Raw genomic sequence first — 17,276 nt, 5'->3', positions numbered from 1 at the left:
TGCCACCACAATGCTTCACCGTAGGGATGGTGCCAGGTTTCCTCCAAATGTGACGCTTGGCATTCAGGCTGAAAGAGTTCAATCTTGGTTTCATCAGACCAGATAATCTTGTTTCTCATGGTCTGAGAGTCCTTTAGGTGCCTTTTGGCAAACTCCAAGCGGGTTGTCATGTGCCTTTTACTGAGGAGTGGCTTCCATTTGGCCACTCTACCATAAAGGCCTGATTGGTGGAGTGCTGCAGAGATGGTTGTCCTTCTGGAAGGTTCTCCCATCTCCACAGAGGAACTCTGGAGCTCTGTCAGAGGGACCATTGGGTTCTTGGTCACCTCCCTGACCAAGGCCCTTCTCAGCCGATTGCTCAATTTGCAAAAAGTAAAAAAAAAATAATAATCATCCTGTTTTCGCTTTGTCATTGTGGTGTATTGTGTGTAGATTGATGAGGATTTTTATTTATTTCATCCATTTTAGAATAAGGCTGTAATGTAACAAAATGTGGAAAAGGTCAAGGGGTCTGAATACTTTCCGAATGCACTGTATGTGCATATTATATGTGAGTGAAAAATGATGGAGTGAGTGTGTGTGTTGGATTGACAGTGTGTGTGAGTGTGTAGGGCCCTGTGAGTGTGCATAGAGACAATGCAAATATTGAAATAAAAGGTAAAAAAATACAAGGTAAACTCAGTCTGTGTAGCTATTTTGTTAGCTATTTATCAGTCGTATTGCTTGGGAATAGAAGCTGTTCAAGAGCCAGTTGGTTTCAGACTTGATGCACCAGTACCTCTTGCTGTGCGGCAGCAGAGAAAATAGTATTTGGCTTGGGTGGTTGGGGTCTTTGATGATTTTTCGGGCCTTCTTTTCACACCGCCTGATATAGAGGTCCTGGATGGCAGGGAGCTCGGCCCCAGTGATGTATTACGTTGTCCGCACAACCCTCTGTAGCGCCATGCGATCGAGGGCGGTGCTATTGCCATACCAAGCAGTGATGCAGCCAGTCAATATGCTCTCAATGGTACAGCTGTAGAACCTTTTCAGGATTTGAGGGCCCATGCCAAACTTTTTCAACCTCCTGAGGGGGAAGAGGCACTGTCGCGCCTTCTTCACGACTGTGCGTGTGTGTTTGGACCATCTTTAGTGATTTGAACACGAGGAACTTGAAGCTATCTACCTGCACAACTGCAACCCCATCAATGTGGATGTGGGCGTGCTCGCACCCCTGTTTCCTGTAGTCCACGATAAGCTCCTCGGTCTTGCTGACGTTGAGGGCCTACCACCGTCGTGTCGTCAGCGAACTTGATAATGGTGGTGGAGTTGTGTTTGGCCACACTGTCGTGGGTGAACAGGGAGTACAGGAGGGGACTAAGCAAACACCCCTGAGGGGCCCCTATGTTAAGGGTCAGTGTGGTGGAGGTGATTTAGCCTACCCTCACCACCTGGGGTCGGCCCGTCAAGAAGTCCAGGATCCAGTTACAGAGGGAGGTGTTCAGACCCAGAGACCTAAGCTTGGTGACGAGCTTGGAGGGGATAATGGTGTTGAACGCTGAGCAGTAGTCAATTAACAGCATTCTCACATAGTTATTCCTTTAATATAGATGGGTGAGGGCAGTGTGGAGAGCAGGAATGATTGTGTTCATCTTAAAATATGTGGGGATTACAGACTGGGACAAGGAGAGGTTGAAAATTACCATGAATATGCCTGTCAGCTGTTCTGCTCATGCTGTAAGAACGAGCCATGGAATACCGTCAGGGGTCCCAGGCCTAGCTTGTGTTGACCTGATTAACTCCAATATAAAGTAATTTTTTTCAAAGTTGCCGAAATACCAAGTGCGTCCACTTATATCAATGCTTTCGTAACAACCTAACCATTACGAAACTTATATTCTATAAAATAAGCTTCATGCAGCAAATTAGCAATGATTGTTTGTTGACCAAATTCGACACTATCATTGACAACCATACAAAAAAATCCTCACTTCATGGGTTTATTTTCGTGGACAGATTTTCGTCGGAGTAAAACCTCTTACTACGCCTCTTCCGCTCTCTGTTGTAACAGAACGGCCTGGGAGTGGGAGGACTTTGCTGGGACATCGAACGAAACTCAACGACAGCACGAAAAGAACAACTCACATTTATTTTTACGGGGGTTCTTCAAGTGACCCATGGCGGTAAGTGTTCACAATTTACATTACCATCGATTTCATAGAATAATTTATGCTAGCTGTTTCTATTTTAAAGATGTTTTGTTTAATCAAGATGGCGTCTCTGGCCGTGGCCTGCTAACGTGTCGCGTTTGCCAGTTGGTAGCTATGTCGTGTTGATTTCGGAAATAAATGGAAATTCTACTTGATTTGTATTGGTCGAAATCGGATTCTGTTACTGTTAGCTAGCTACCTACCTAAGTTAACGTTAACTAACGTATCTATGTACCTTGAGTTGCGCATTCTTTGGCAAACTAGCTAACGTAGCTACCTAACGACGTTAGTTATGGTGTTTTCACACTTTGTCCCTCTCAGCCAATTTTTGTGAACTCATTGCGGTTCGCTTAATTTTTTGTGCAGTGAGAACACTCCAAATGAACTCAGACCCTTCAAAAGAGCCCCCGAAGCGAACCGAGCTGAGGCCATCTCGAGAGGTGGTCTAAGTTCGGTTAGCTGGAATTCCGCGGCCCGGTTCTCTTTTTTTTTAGGGCAATGTGAACACAAAGCGCCCCAAGTTTCGCTTGTCATTATTCCCGCACCACACACTAGACTACTGCAACACCGTTTCCCCTGCCATAGCCCTCACATTGGTGCCACAAAAGAGAGAAAATGATCATTACATTTTTACATTTTAGTCATTTAGCAGACGCTCTTATCCAGAGCGACTTACAGTTAGTGAGTGCATACATTATTTTTTTATTTTTTCATACTGGCCCCCCGTGGGAATCGAACCCACAACCATGGCTTTGCTCTACCAACTGAGCTACATCCCTGCAGGCCATTCCCTACCCTGGATGACGCTGGGCCAATTGTGCATCACCCCATGGGTCTCCTGGTCGCGGCTGGCTACGACAGAGCCTGGATTCGAACCAGGATCTCTAGTGGCACAGCTAGCACTGCGATGCAGTGCCTTAGACCACTGCGCCACTAAATCATGTGCAGGTTTGCGGAAAATGTTGTGCTCTATAGGCTATGCGAACTTCATAAGCTGTTTATTCGATTGTGGGGTTTGAATAGTGTGAGAAGACAACATATTTTTCTATTTCACCTGTATTTAACCAGGTAAGCCAGTTGAGAACACGTTCTCATTTACAATTGCGACCTGGCCAAGATAAAGCAAAGCAGTGCGATAAAAACAACAACACAGAGTTACATATGGAATAAACAAAACGTACAGTCAATAACACAATAGAAAATAGAAAATATATATACAGTGTGTGCAAATGTAGTAAGTTATGGAGGTAAGGCAATAAATAGGCCATAGTGCAAAATAATTACAATTTATTATTAACACTGGAGTGATAGATGTGCAGAAGATGATGTGCAAATAGAGATACTGGGGTGCAAATGAGCAAAATAAATAACAATGTAAATAACAATATGGGGATGAGGTAGTTGGGTGGGCTAATTACAGATGAGCTGTGTACAGGTACAGTGATCGTAAGCTGCTCTGACAACTGATGCTTAAAGTTAATGAGGGAGATAAGTGTCTCCAGCTTCAGAGATTTTTGTAGTTCGTACCAGTCATTTGCAGCACTGGAAGGAATGGCGGCCAAAGGAGGTGTTGGCTTTGGGGATGACCAGTGAGATCTACCTGCTGGAGCGCATACTACGGGTGGGTGTTGCTATGGTGACCAATGAGCTAAGATAAGGCGGGGATTTGCCTAGAAGTGATTTATAGATGACCTGGAGCCAGTGGGTTTGGTGACGAATATGTAGTGAGGGCCAGCCAACGAGAACGTACAGGTCACAATAGTGGGTAGTATATGGGACTTTGGTGACAAAACGGATGGCACTGTGATTGACTACATCCAATTTGCTGAGTAGAGTGTTGGAAGCTATTTTGTAAATGACATCGTCGAAGTCAAGGATTGGTAGGATAGTCCGTTTTACGAGGGCATGTTTAGCAGCATGAGTGAAGGAGGATTTGTTGCGAAATAGGAAGCCGATTCTAGATTTAACTTTGGATTGGAAATGCTTAATGTGAGTCTGGAAGGAGAGTTTACGGTCTAAACAGACACCTAGGTATTTGTAGTTGTCCACACAGCGTTCGATTGAAGAGCATGCATTTAGTGTTACTAGCGTTTAAGAGCAGTTGGAGGCTACTGAAGGAGTGTTGTATGGCATTGAAGCTTGTTTGAAGGTTTGTTAATAGTGTCCAATGAAGGGCCAGATGTATACAAGATAGCATAGAGGTGGATCTGAGAGTCACCAGCAGCAAGAGCGACATCATTGAGATACACAGAGAATAGAGTCTGCCCGAGAATTGAACCCTGTGGCACCCCCATAGACTGCCAGAGGTCCAGACAACAGGCCCTCCGATTTGACACATTGAACTCTATCTGAAAAGTAGTTGGTGAACCAGGCGAGGCAGTCAGTTGAGAAACCAAGGCTATTTAGTCTGCCAATAAGAATGCAGTGATTGACAGAGTCAAAAACCTTGGCCAGGTCGATGAAGACAGCTGCACAGTACTGTCTTTTATCAATCGCGGTTATTATATCGTTTATGACCTTGAGCGTGGCTGAGGTGCACCCATGACCAGCTCGGAAACCAGATTGCATAGCGGAGAAGGTACGGTGGGATTCGAAGTGGTCGGTGATCTGTTTGTTAACTTGGCTTTCAAATACTTTCGAAAGGCAGGGTAGGATGGATATAGGTCTGTAACAGTTTGGATCTAGTGTCACCCCCTTTGAAGAGGGGGATGACCGCGGCAGCTTTCCAATCTCTGGGGATCTCAGACGATACAAAAGAGAGGTTGAACAGGCTAGTAATAGGGGTTGCGACAATTTCGGCTGCTAATTTAAAGGGTCCAGATTGTCTAGCCCAGCTGATTTGTAGGGGTCCAGATTTTGCAGCTGAATTTGGGTGAAGGAGAAGCGGGGGGGCATGGGCAAGTTGCAGCGGAGGGTGCAGAGCTGGTGGCCGGGGTAGGGGTAGCCAGGTGGAAAGCATGGCCAGCCGTAGCAAAATGCTTATTGAATTTATCGGTAGTGACAGTGTTTCCTAGCCTCAGTGCAGTGGGTAGCTGGGAGGAGGTGCTTTTATTCTCCATGGACTTTAGTGTCCCAAAACTTTTTGGAGTTCGTGCTACAGGATGCACATTTCTGTTTGAAAAAGCAAGCCTTTGCTTTCCTAACTGATTGTGTATATTGGTTCCTGACTTCCCTGAAAAGTTGCATATCGCGGGGGCTGTTCGATACTAATGCAGTACGCCACAGGATGTTTTTGTGCTGGTCAAGGGCAGTCAAGTCTGAGGAGAACCAGGGGCTATATCTGTTCTTAGTTCTGAATTTTTTGAATGGGGCATGCTTATTTCAGATGGAGAGGAAAGCACTTTTGAAGAACATCCAGGCATCCTCTAATGACGGAATGAGGTCAATATCCATCCAGGATACCCGGGCCAGGTCAATTAGAAAGGCCTGCTCGCTGAAGTGTTTTAGGGAGCGTTTGACAGTGATGAGGGGTGGTCGTTTGACCACGGACCCATTACGGACACAGGCAACGAGGCAGTGATCGCGGAGGTCCTGGTTGAAGACAGCGGAGGTGTATTTAGAGGGTAAATTAGTCAGGATGATATCTATGAGGGTGCCCATGTTTACGGATTTAGGGTTGTACCTGGTAGGTTCCTTGATCATTTGTGTGAGATTGAGGGCATCTAGTTTAGATTGTAGGACGGCCGGGGTGTTAAGCATATCCCAGTTTAGGTCACCAAGCAGTACGAACTCTGAGGATAGATAGGGGGCAAGCAATTCACATATGGTGTCCAGGACACAACTGGGGGCTGAGGGGGGGTCTGTAGCAAGCGGCAACAGTGAGAGACTTATTTCAGTGAAATAGTACAATAACAACTAACCCAAACAGCAATAGGCTAGGCATATTGACATGGGAGAGAGGCATAACGCAATCACAGGTGTTATTCGAGAGGGCTAAGACAACAACTGGTAATGGCGACGAAAGTTTGGGCTGAGGCTAAACAGATCAACAGGATGGGGTACCGTGTAAAGGAACAGTCCAGCGGGCATCAGATGTGTAGCTAAGTGAGCATAAGGTCCAGTGAACAGCAATAGGTAAGTCCGGGAGCAGTTCGTAGGCTGCTACAGCCCAATGTAGGTACTTGTTAAGAATCACAGAGTACAACATCTATTCTAGCTCTTAAAGGGGCAGTAGCCTACATTGGGTGTACAATTTTCAATTACAGCATTATTTAATCTGCAGGTATTCTTTTAAAAAAAACCTTTATTTAACTAGGCAAGTCAGTTAAGAACAAATTCTTATTTACAATGACGGCCTACACCGGCCAAACCCGGACAACGCTGGGCCAATTGTGCGCCGCCCTATGGGACTCCCAATCATGGCCGGTTGTGATACAGCCTGGAATCGAACCAGGGGGTCTGTAGTGACGCCTCAAGCACTGAGATGCTTAGACCACTGTGCCACTAATATTTACATGTTAATAGTATCTTCTGATTACAATTATGTCTCACCTTTTAACTAAATGCAATCTATTAGCTTCCAAAGTATAAGTAGGTACACTACATGACCAAAAGTATGTGGACACCTGCTCGCCAAACAGTTCATCCCAAAATCATAGGTATTAATATGGAGTTGGTCCCCCCTTTGCTGCATTAACAGCCTCCACTCTTCTGGGAAGGCTTTCCACTAGATGTTGGGACTTGCAGAAATTTGACAAACTGACTTGTTGGAAACAGTGATGGTGCCACGTTGAAAGTCACTGAGCTCTTCAGTAAGGCCATTATACTGCCAATGTTTGTCTATGAAGATTGCATGGCTTTGTACTAGATTTCTTTCACCTGTCATCAACGGGTGTGGCTGAAATAGCAGAATCCAGTCATTTGAAGGGGTGTCCACATACGTTTGTGTGTGTGTATATTTACATTTTAGTCATTTAGCAGACGCTCTTATCCAGAGCGACTTACAGTTAGATATAGTTTATATGGTATATCTAGCTGTCCAATAACACATTCTGATGGAATGGCTTGTCCTGCACTTGGTAAAAACCCACAGTGCATTGAGTGAATGTTGGAAAAATATATTGGTTCCTTTCTAAACATAGCAATGTGAATGCAAAGAGGACTCGTACCACAAAATAGGTGAAGTGAACTGGCAAAAGAGTTGAGTCCTCATTCAAAGGCAAGGGCAGTGTGAATACAAAGAGAACTCAGACCTTGATGTTTTTTTTACCCCAGAGTTCACATTAAAGAGGACTGAGATCTGTTCTTTTAAAGAGGACTATATGTGAAAACACCCTTAATTAACTTAGCTAGCTAACGGTAGCAATGATGTTGTTTTGCCACCTGCAGCCTCCATTTTTATCTAACCAGATGCCCATCAGGTACTTGAATAGGTGTTGGTTGGGTTGACTTAGTGCAAACGCCTGCATATCCGGTACCTATCCAGGAGGAGGGTTGGTAACTTCGGAGACAATTAGCTAATGTTAGCTATTTAGCTACTACCAGCAATTTATGTTAGGCAATCTTTAGCGAATCAAAGTCAGTGTAAGGGCCCAGTTGGTGTGACTGATGAGTAACCTTGCCTGAGACCTGAAAACTAGTGTTGGCCCTCGGAATTAATGTCTTTAGCTCAGTGGGATAACACAGCCACTTGAGTCATCATTCAGCTTCCCTAGAAGGTAGTGGTGCCGGTGGGGATGCTGTTTTGTGCTGAAACATTGTCTTCCCGTAGTGCTGCTTAAAGAACCAATAAACTGTAAGGTTGATCAGTGTCAGTGTGTTTACTTTAATTTAGGCAAGTGATGCTGATTCGACCAACCTGCTACCCTTGATGGGATCTCTTTACACGGACAGAAGAAAACACACTATGGAATCCTCCAAATCATCCAGAAGCTCCAAACACCATCCTTCACGATCGAGGTCACACTCCAGGGACCGAAAACGCAAATCAAGTGAGTTAAATGTACTAAATTTGGTAACTCATAATGTTGTTTGTAGTTTTGGTAATACATTTTTGTTAACTTCACTTGGTAACTCACATCCCAGAAACTGGTCATCGTTTGGATTTGACGTAAGCTTAGAGCAGCTGTACCGTGTTGATAGAACAGTCCAAAATAGTCAAGCACTACAGGTGACTCGTCGGAGTCAACCCTAATTTAATAGTGCAGTGGAATTTGGTCACTGTTCTCATCGATTTGTTTTGTTACTTTTACAGGTGTCAAAAAGCACAGACGAAGTCGCAGCAGGAGCGAAGAGGTAACTAATCTTAGTTAATTTTAGTGAACTAAAAGTAGGCTGCAGTATTGTCACCATCTTGAATGTCAATAGTGTCTTTCTTTTTTTTGACCATGGTAAGTACCAAACCACACTAGGCTATGAAACCTGATTCAAAGCTTATTAAGAGACTTAATGGAATTACTTAAATGGAAAAACTGACATGTTTTAAAAATTTATTTTGATATGTCTCGTTAACTTATCCTTCTTGGTCACTTGAGTGTAGCCATAGTAGATGGTGAAGAATATATACAGTGCCTTCGGAAAGTGTGATGACCTCTTGACTTTTTCCACATTTTGTTACATTACAGCCTTATTCTAAAATTGATTAAATAAATAAAAATCCTCAGCAATCTACACACAATACCCCATAATGACAAATCGAAAATAGGTTTTTAGAAAATAGAAATACGTTATTTACATAAGTATTCAGACCCTTTGCTATGAGACTCATTGTTCAGGTGCATCCTGTTTCCATTGATCATCCTTGAGATGTTTCTACAACTTGATTAGAGTCCACCTGTGGTAAATTCAATTGATTGGACATGATTTGGAAAGGTACACACCTGTCTATATAAGGTCCCACAGTTGACAGTGCATGTCAGAGCAAAAACCAAGCCATGAGGTCGAAGGAATTGTCCGTAGAGCTCAGAAACAGGATTGTGTCATGGCACAGATCTGGGGTAGGGTACCAAAACATGTCTGCAGCATGGAAGGTCCCCAAGAACACAGTGGCCTCCATCATTCTTAATGGAAGAGGTTTGGAACCACCAAGACTCTTCCTAGAGCTGGCTGCCCGGCCAAACTGAGCAATCGGGGGAGAAGGGCCTTGGTCAGGGAGGTGACCAAGAACCTGATGGTCACTTTGACAGAGCTCTAGAGTTCCTCTGTGGAGATGAGAGAACCTTCCAGAAGGACAACCATCTCAACAGCACTCCACCAATTAGGCCTTTATGGTAGAGTGGCCAGACGGAAACCACTCCTCAGTTAAAGGCACATGACAGCCCACTTGTAGTTTGCCAAAAGGCACCTAAAGACTCTCAGACCATGAGAAACAAGATGAGATCTCTGGTCTGATGAAACCAAGATTGAACTATTTGGCCTGAATGCCAAGTGTTACGTCTGGAGGAAACCTGGCACCATCCCTACGGTGAAGAATGGTGGTGACAGCCTCATGCTGTGGGGGTGTTTTTCAGCGGTAGGGACTGGGAGACTAGTCAGGATCGAGGAAAGGATGAACAGAGCAAAGTACAGAGAGATCCTTGATGAAAACCTACTCCAGAGCGCTTAGGACCTCAGACTGGGGAGAAGGTTCACCTTCCACCAGGACAACGACTCTAAGCACACAGCCAAGACAACGCAGGAGTGGCTTTGGGACAAGTCTCTGTATGTCCTTGAGTGGCCCAGCCAGAGCCCGGACTTGAACCCTATCTAACATCTTTGGAAAGACCTGGAAATAGCTGTGCAGCAACGCTCCCCATCCAACCCGACAGCTTGAGAGGATCTGCAGAGAAGAATGGGAGAAACTCCCCAAATACAGGGGTGCCAAGCTTGTAGCGTCATACCCAAGAAGACTCAAGGCTGTAATTGCTTCCAAAGGTGCTTCAACAAAGTACTGAGTAAAGGGTCTGAATACTTATGTAAATGTGATATTTCTGTTTATTGTTTTTTAATAAATTAGCAAACATTTCTAAACCTGTTTTTGCTTTGTCATTATGGGGTATTGTGTGTAGATTGATGAGGGGAAAAAAACAATTTAATCAATTTCAGAATAAGGCTGTAACCTAACAAAATCTAGAAAAAGTCAAGGGGTCTGAATACTTTCCGAATGCACTGTATATGAGATTTTTGATAAATCCTGTGTGTAGATCACATGATAACATTTCTACAATAAATCATACTCAGCGTGCTAAAGCACGAAGAGACACTGAACTGAAGACGCTGCTGACATAGCAAAATTATATGCCTACTACTCGGACAGGTAACTATCAGCCATTCAAACTCATACTTGCCTCCTAGAAAATTATTGCAAATAAAGGAAATTAACATTAGGCTTTTACTGGGTTCAATTGCCAATTACTGGGTTTATTTCAAGCTGCATTGTTTTTGCAATTACTCAAAGTCAAAAAAGTCTGCTGGCAGTAACCTTATTAATCCAAATTCATTCTTAGCCTACCTTTGAAATCTTCCTGGCTGCATGCACATGTAGATAGGGGAGGGAATTAAGTGCTGAACTAAAACGTATGTATTAAAGCTGTCTCAGAGGTGATGATCCACGGTAACCTACATTGAGTTTTGGGTACTATATAAGGCGTTTAATACATGTGCCTTCCATAATATGATTGAAACAAAACTAAGTAGGTGGTAGACTTGACAAAACCTTAACAAAACTTATGCGCTACAAGTTGGGGTATGTGTCTTGGTACATTGGAGGGAAATACATTTTCAAATATCTCTCCAGTTACACTCAAACAGTAGAGGAAAAAAAGCATTTAAACAAACAGTTAAAAAGTGGACCGACAGTGTAGCTCCGTCAAACTGTTTTGGTTTCTGGTGATCAGTCTTTCTAAATATGAGGGGAAGGTATGTCTAAAGTGAGCAAGAGTTCTCAACATGCTTTGGTATCTTCTGTATCAAACCGTTGTACTAACTTTCTTTGTTGCACTATTTTCCTGAAAGAGACACCTTCTTCTTAAAACAGGCACAAAGGAGGGTGTCTGAGAAGCCATCAAAATCTCACAGCAAGCCGGATGATCAGCCGGAGCAGACTGAGAGGGGCAGGGAGAGACTTTCTGCAGAGAATGGGGAGGAGCGACACCGGCGCAAAGACAAGAAGGGACGGAGCCACTCCAGGTCACACTCACGGGACAGGTGGGTCTAGGCTCAGTGAGATGCTACATGATGTCTTGATATGTATTGAGATTGGTCACAGTAAACTGGGGAGAGTGAGTTGCATGTTTTCTTTTATAAGAATAAAACATGTATTTTTGTACGGTTTTAGACGTCGCAGCAGAAGTCGGGACAAACGGAGATCGCGGTCCCCGCGGGAGAAGAAGAAGAGGGCCAGGTCCCGGTCGGGTTCAAAGACCAAACACCGCCGCAAAAGCAGGTGGGTTTCGCTTGCTTCTCTCCCAACCATTGTCTGTTTGTCTTTAGTAACCACTCCTGTGTGCCTCAAATTTGCCACTCTTTGTAAGTTAGTAACCATGTGTCTGTTAAATTGTGTTGTGTGTGACTGAATGCATATCTTTCTGTGGACCTTGAAATGCTATAATGTCTCTTTTAGGGAGCGGAAGAAGAAGACAGAGAAAGTGCACAGAAAAGAGAAGAGTCGTAGCAGATCTGTGAGCCCCCAGGCTTTCCGGGGCAGAAACACTGCCATGGATGCACAAGAGGCCCTGGCCAGAAGGTACCGCAGCATCTTAGGATGTTTTCACACTTGGTCCCTTTCAGCACAATTTTGTGAACTCAGTGTGGTTTTGCTTAATATTTTGTGCTGTGTGAACACTCCAAAGGAACTCAGACCTCTCAAAAGAGCCCCCCGATTCAAACCGAACAGAGACCATCTCGAGAGGTGGTCTGAGTTCGGTTCGCTTGAATTCTGCCGCCCGGTTCTATTGTGAACACAAAGCTCCCCAGGTTCGCTTGTCATTATTCCGGCACCGCACTAGACTACTGCAACACCGTTTCCCCTGCCATAAACTCTCACATTGGTGCCACAAAAGAGAGATGATGATGTGCAGCTTTGCAGAGAAAAGTTTTCTGTTTTTGGATATTGATTAGCGATTGTCAAGGATGCACAGAAATTCCAAAATGTGTGGAGTTTTTAGTTCAGTTTATTTGTTTGCAATATGTGATCTATAGGCTAAGAGAGTGTCATAAACTGTTTATTGATTGTGGGGTTTTAATAGTGTGAGAAGATGACATATTTGGTGAGAATCAGAACATAGGGTACAAAATATATTCTAGCTCTTAAAGGGGCAGTAGTAAAATGTTCAGTTACATCAATATTTAATCTGCAGTTATTCTATTGCTATTTATTCTCTTACCAATAATATTTACATGTTAACCCTTAGCCTACAACGAATAAACATAATAGAAAATCCCCATCAAAATCTGTCTGTTTAAACTAGAGATATGTATTTTTGCATGGGCTGCGTCTCAATCCACCACATCCGCAGATATCGCCCTTCTGCATCTGCGGTGAAAGGTGGCAGAGCTAGAGCGGTGTTTGTAAGACCATGTCTTCTCACAAAAACGTCTGCAGCGTTATCTTATATCTCTGAGTTCTTTTGCTTTTTTTATTTACCCCAGAGTTCACTTTAAAGAGGACTGAGATCGATTCTTTTAAAGATGACTATATGTGAAAACACCCTTAGAGGTACTGCGAGGCTCATGATTAGTTTCTTGAGTATCTCGATTAGATAGTGGACAATCTATCATTCTGCTCCTAAAGCCTGGCTGACAAATATGAACACCCTTCACTCTGCTCTATATCTCCAGGTTGGAAAGGGCAAAGAAACTGCAAGAGCAGAAAGAAAAAGAGATGTTGGAGAAACAGCAGCATCAGGAGGTACCTGCAGGTGAGACACTCCTCGGCTATCAATTGCATTTCAAATTGAGTTAAATCATAGAAGCTGGTCACTAACCTTGTTTTTTGTATCGTTTTTAGTTCCAGCCCCCCTGCTGTCTGACACAGTAGTAGTTGCCGCTGCAGTTGCTACCAACCCTGTCCTCAACGTGGCAGCTCTCCTGGCCTCTGGGACCCAGGTCACGCCCCAGATCGCCATGGCAGCGCAGATGGCAGCCCTACAAGCCAAAACCTTAGCAGAGACTGGCATTGCTGTGCCCAGCTATTACAATCCCTCTGCTGTCAACCCCATGAAGTTTGCTGAGCAGGAGAAGAAAAGGAAGAAGCTCTGGCAGGGAAAGAAGGAAGGGGTAAGATTTTATTTTTGAATTCCTTGTACAGTAAACAGAAAATGTAGTGCAATAAGTCTATGCTGTTTATTATTTGATGGAGCAGATTATCTTTACTGTGCTTTGTTATGTCCGGAATGTACAACTAGTGACTTAATGAAAAGAAAACGTTTGGAGAAAAACATGCAACTCCGCTCATGGTGGCTTGATTGTTGCAAATTACTAATACATTCAAATTGTTTGGTTTTGAAGGACAAGTCCCAGACAGCTGAGTTGTGGGAGAAGCTGAACTTTGGAAATAAGGACCAAAATGTTAAATTTCGTAAACTGATGGGCATCAAAGTATGTATAACAGTGTCCTTTTATTTTCTCAGTTGAATGTGTACCATGCTGCGCAGCGCCTTGTATTTCTAACACTGTGATGTCTGTCCTGCCAGGGGGAAGAGGAAGGTGAGGCCTCAAAGCCACTAAACGACCAAGGCCTGAAGACCCTGCAGCAGCAGGAGGAGATGTTCCATAACCTTGACGTTCAGTACGAGATGGCCAGGTCCCAGACCCACACTCAGAGAGGCATGGGACTAGGCTTCGGCTCTTCATTCTCACGGGGCATGGACGCCATCTAATACTAAACCATGCACTGACTTGCCCTAGTTTTTTTTTCTTCCTCATATAGGTCTCTCCACTCATAGCTAGCACTCAAGCTTGCATGGATGATGTTGCATTGGATCTGTAATTTATTTAGGAACAATCTTATGTCTTCGAACATTCCCATGTAAATAGATACTGAGTGTTAAGAAATCTGTACATCTTTTCAGAATGATGCAATAGTTTAATGAGTGATGCTGGCTGGATTGAGATTTCTGTTAGAGAAATGTGATTGCATATTGTTTTTTACAAATATTGTATACATTTGTAATGGTAGATCAAGTGTCAAAATATAGCGTTATATCATAATCTTTCCATTTCCTTTCTACTGAATAGAAACATAAGTGGATCATACTACTAAGATGTCTACCAGGCATCCGATGGTTTCATGGAAGGAATTAACAATAGTGTTACATATGTCCTTGAAATAAAAGTCCCTTTGTGTTGAGGAAGTGATCCCTGGTGTTTGTTTCGGCTATGAATGCTTTTTACACAGCAACAAAAATGTGGTGGGTGTAACAAACGTATTTCCAAAGGAGTTTTGCTGAGAGGATGCATACAGCATTGACTAAGTAAAACTGGAACATGAATGGTAAAATGCACACTTTTTTTATGCTTAATCTGGGAATGGCTAACTGGCCCAAAGTCAATTAACAACAAATGACATGACTGCTACTGAGGACATAAAACAGATTAGGCTCAATCATTGACATACACTATATATACAAAAGTATGTGGACGCCCATTCATATTAGTGGATTTGGCGATTTCAGCCAGACCTGTTGCTGAGAGGTGTATAAAATCAAGCACACAGTCATGCAATCTCCATAGACAAACATTGGTAGTAGAATGGCCTTACTGAAGAGCTCAGTGACAACGTGGCAACGTCATACAATGACACCTTTCTAACAAGTCAGTTCGTCAAATTTCTGCCCTGGTATGGCTGCCCTGGTCAACTGTAAGTGCTGTTATTGTGAAGTGGAAACATCTAGGAGCAACAACGGCTCAGCCGTGAAGTCGTAGGCCACACAAGCTCAGAACGGGACCGCTGAAGTGCGTAAAAATCGTCTGTCCTCGGTTGCAACACTCACGAGTTCCAAACTGCCTCTGGAAGCAATGTCAGCACAATAACTATTCGTCGGGAGCTTCATGAAATGGGTTTCCATGGCCAAGCAGCCACACACAAGCCTAAGATCACTATGCGCAATGCCAAGTGTCGGCTGGAGTGGTGTAAAGCTCACCGCCATTGGACTCTGGAGCAGTGGAAACGCGTTCTCTGGAATGATGAATCACGCTTTACCATCTGGCAGTCCGACGGCTGAATCTGGGTTTGGCGGATGCCAGGAGAACGCTACTTGCCCCAATGCATAGTGCCAACTGTAAAGTTGGAGGTCTGGGGGCTGGTTTCATGGTTCGGGCTAGGCCCCTTAGTTCCAGTGCAGGGAAATCTTAACGCTAGAGCATACAATGACATTCTAGACGATTCTGTGCTTCCAGCTTTGTGCCAACAGTTTGGGGAAGGCCCTTTCCTGTTTCAGCATGACAATGCCCCGTGCACAAAGCGAGGTCCATACAGAAATGGTTTGTCGAGATCGGTGTGGAAGAACTTGACTGGCCTGCACAGAGCCCTGACCTCAACCCCATCGAACATCTTTGGGATGAATTGGAATGCCGACTGCAAGCCAGGCCTAATCACCCAACATTAGTGCCCGACCTGACTAATGCTCTTGTGGCTGAATGGAAGCAAGTCCCCGCAGCAATGTTTCAACATCTAGTGGAAAGCCTTCTCAGAAACGTGGAGGCTGTTATAGCAGCAAAGGGGGGACCAACTCCATATTAATGCCCATGATTTTGGAATGAGATTTTTGACGAGCAGGTGTCGACATACTTTTGGTCATGTAGTGTAATTTAAAATGCAAATGTGATAACTACAGACATTTGGTAAAGGATATCCATAGCGTTGTGAAATATCTGGAGGATAAATGTCATGACTATGTCAAACCCAGTGCTGAAATTAATTATACTGTCATCAAGCAGTCCCAAATGTTCATTATCATAATTTCAGGTGCAGGTAGGCTTCATGTCTCTGGAGCACACTTTTTGTACCAGGTTAAATCCTACTTGCATATTAGTAAAATGTCATTAAAGTAACAGTACTTCTACTTAAGTAGTGTTTTTCAGTGCTCTTTCCACCCCTGCCTGACTTCAACTGCCTGTCTTTATACTGAATTAAAAAAAAAACACTTCAGACATCCAGTCAAATCACACACATTTGGTTCCTGTGAGGGGGTCTGTCAAATCAAAGAGCATTAGTGATCCAGCAACAACAACACTACAGAATCCACTACAGAGTACACTACAACAGTATACTACAGACTATTGAGATGGAGTTGGAACAGATGAAATATGAACTGACTGGTCTTTTCATAGCCTACATGATCTGGTTATACTGTGTTACTCCCTCAATGGAAGAGGTTAATGTGGAATCATTGGATCTGGAATGGAATATTGGGTTTATGGAATATTATCAATTACTTAGAACTGTCAGAATCAGACCCCACTTAGTTTTCATTATGAAAATAAATCTGTTGTATGTCCAGCATGTACAGTTATGCATGGTTTTGCCAAATTACCATGGCTAGTTGATTTAACTGTATTCTAGTGGATTGTACTGTTGTATATACAGTGCCTTCAGAAAGTATTCATACCCCTTGACTTATTACACTTTTTGTTGTTACAGCCTGAATTCAGAATGGATTAAATATTTTTTGAAATCTCATAATGACAAAGTGAAAACATGTTTAGAAATGTTTGCAAATCTATTGAAAATGACATACAGAAATAACTAATTTACATAAGTATTCATACCCCTGAGTCAATACTTTGTAGAAGCACCTTTGGCGGCAATTACAGCTTTGAGTCATCTTGGTTATGTCTATCAGCTTTGCACATCTGGATTTGGGGATTTTCTCTCATTCTTTCTTGCAGATTTTCTCAAGCTCTGTTAAGTTAGATGGGGAGCGGTAGTGAACAGCCATCTTCAAGTCTTTCCACCAATTTTAAATGGGATTCAAGTCTGGGCTTTGGCTGGGCCACTCAAGGACTTTCACATTCTTGTTCTGAAGCCATTCCAGTGTTGCTTTGGCTGTATGCTTGGGGTCATTGTCCTGTTGGAACTTAAATCTTTGCCCCCAGGCTAAGGTCATATGCACTCTGAAGCGGGTCTCATCAAGGATTTGCCTTTATTTGGCTCCATTCATTGTTATCTCT

The 17,276-nt window shown here is 43.5% G+C and overlaps 1 protein-coding gene across 1 annotated transcript; it reads left to right on the top strand.

Moving 5' to 3' along the window:
- The first annotated feature begins 2,022 nt into the window (after positions 1 to 2,022).
- Positions 2,023 to 14,454, top strand: LOC311145190 (arginine/serine-rich coiled-coil protein 2-like). Its single transcript, XM_084181400.1, has 10 exons — positions 2,023 to 2,162; positions 7,963 to 8,119; positions 8,383 to 8,423; positions 11,143 to 11,312; positions 11,443 to 11,550; positions 11,728 to 11,850; positions 12,945 to 13,024; positions 13,114 to 13,382; positions 13,614 to 13,703; positions 13,799 to 14,454. Exons 1-10 carry the CDS (start codon positions 2,157 to 2,159, stop codon positions 13,982 to 13,984), a joined length of 1,230 nt encoding a protein of 409 aa, XP_084037526.1. The 5' UTR covers positions 2,023 to 2,156; the 3' UTR covers positions 13,985 to 14,454.
- The last annotated feature ends 2,822 nt before the right edge of the window (positions 14,455 to 17,276 follow it).

The sequence above is a fragment of the Coregonus lavaretus genome (genome assembly GCF_964263955.1).
Source record: "Coregonus lavaretus genome assembly, chromosome: 17".
NCBI classification, from domain to species: Eukaryota; Metazoa; Chordata; class Actinopteri; order Salmoniformes; family Salmonidae; genus Coregonus; species Coregonus lavaretus.
This window is presented reverse-complemented; position numbering and strand designations above follow the sequence as displayed.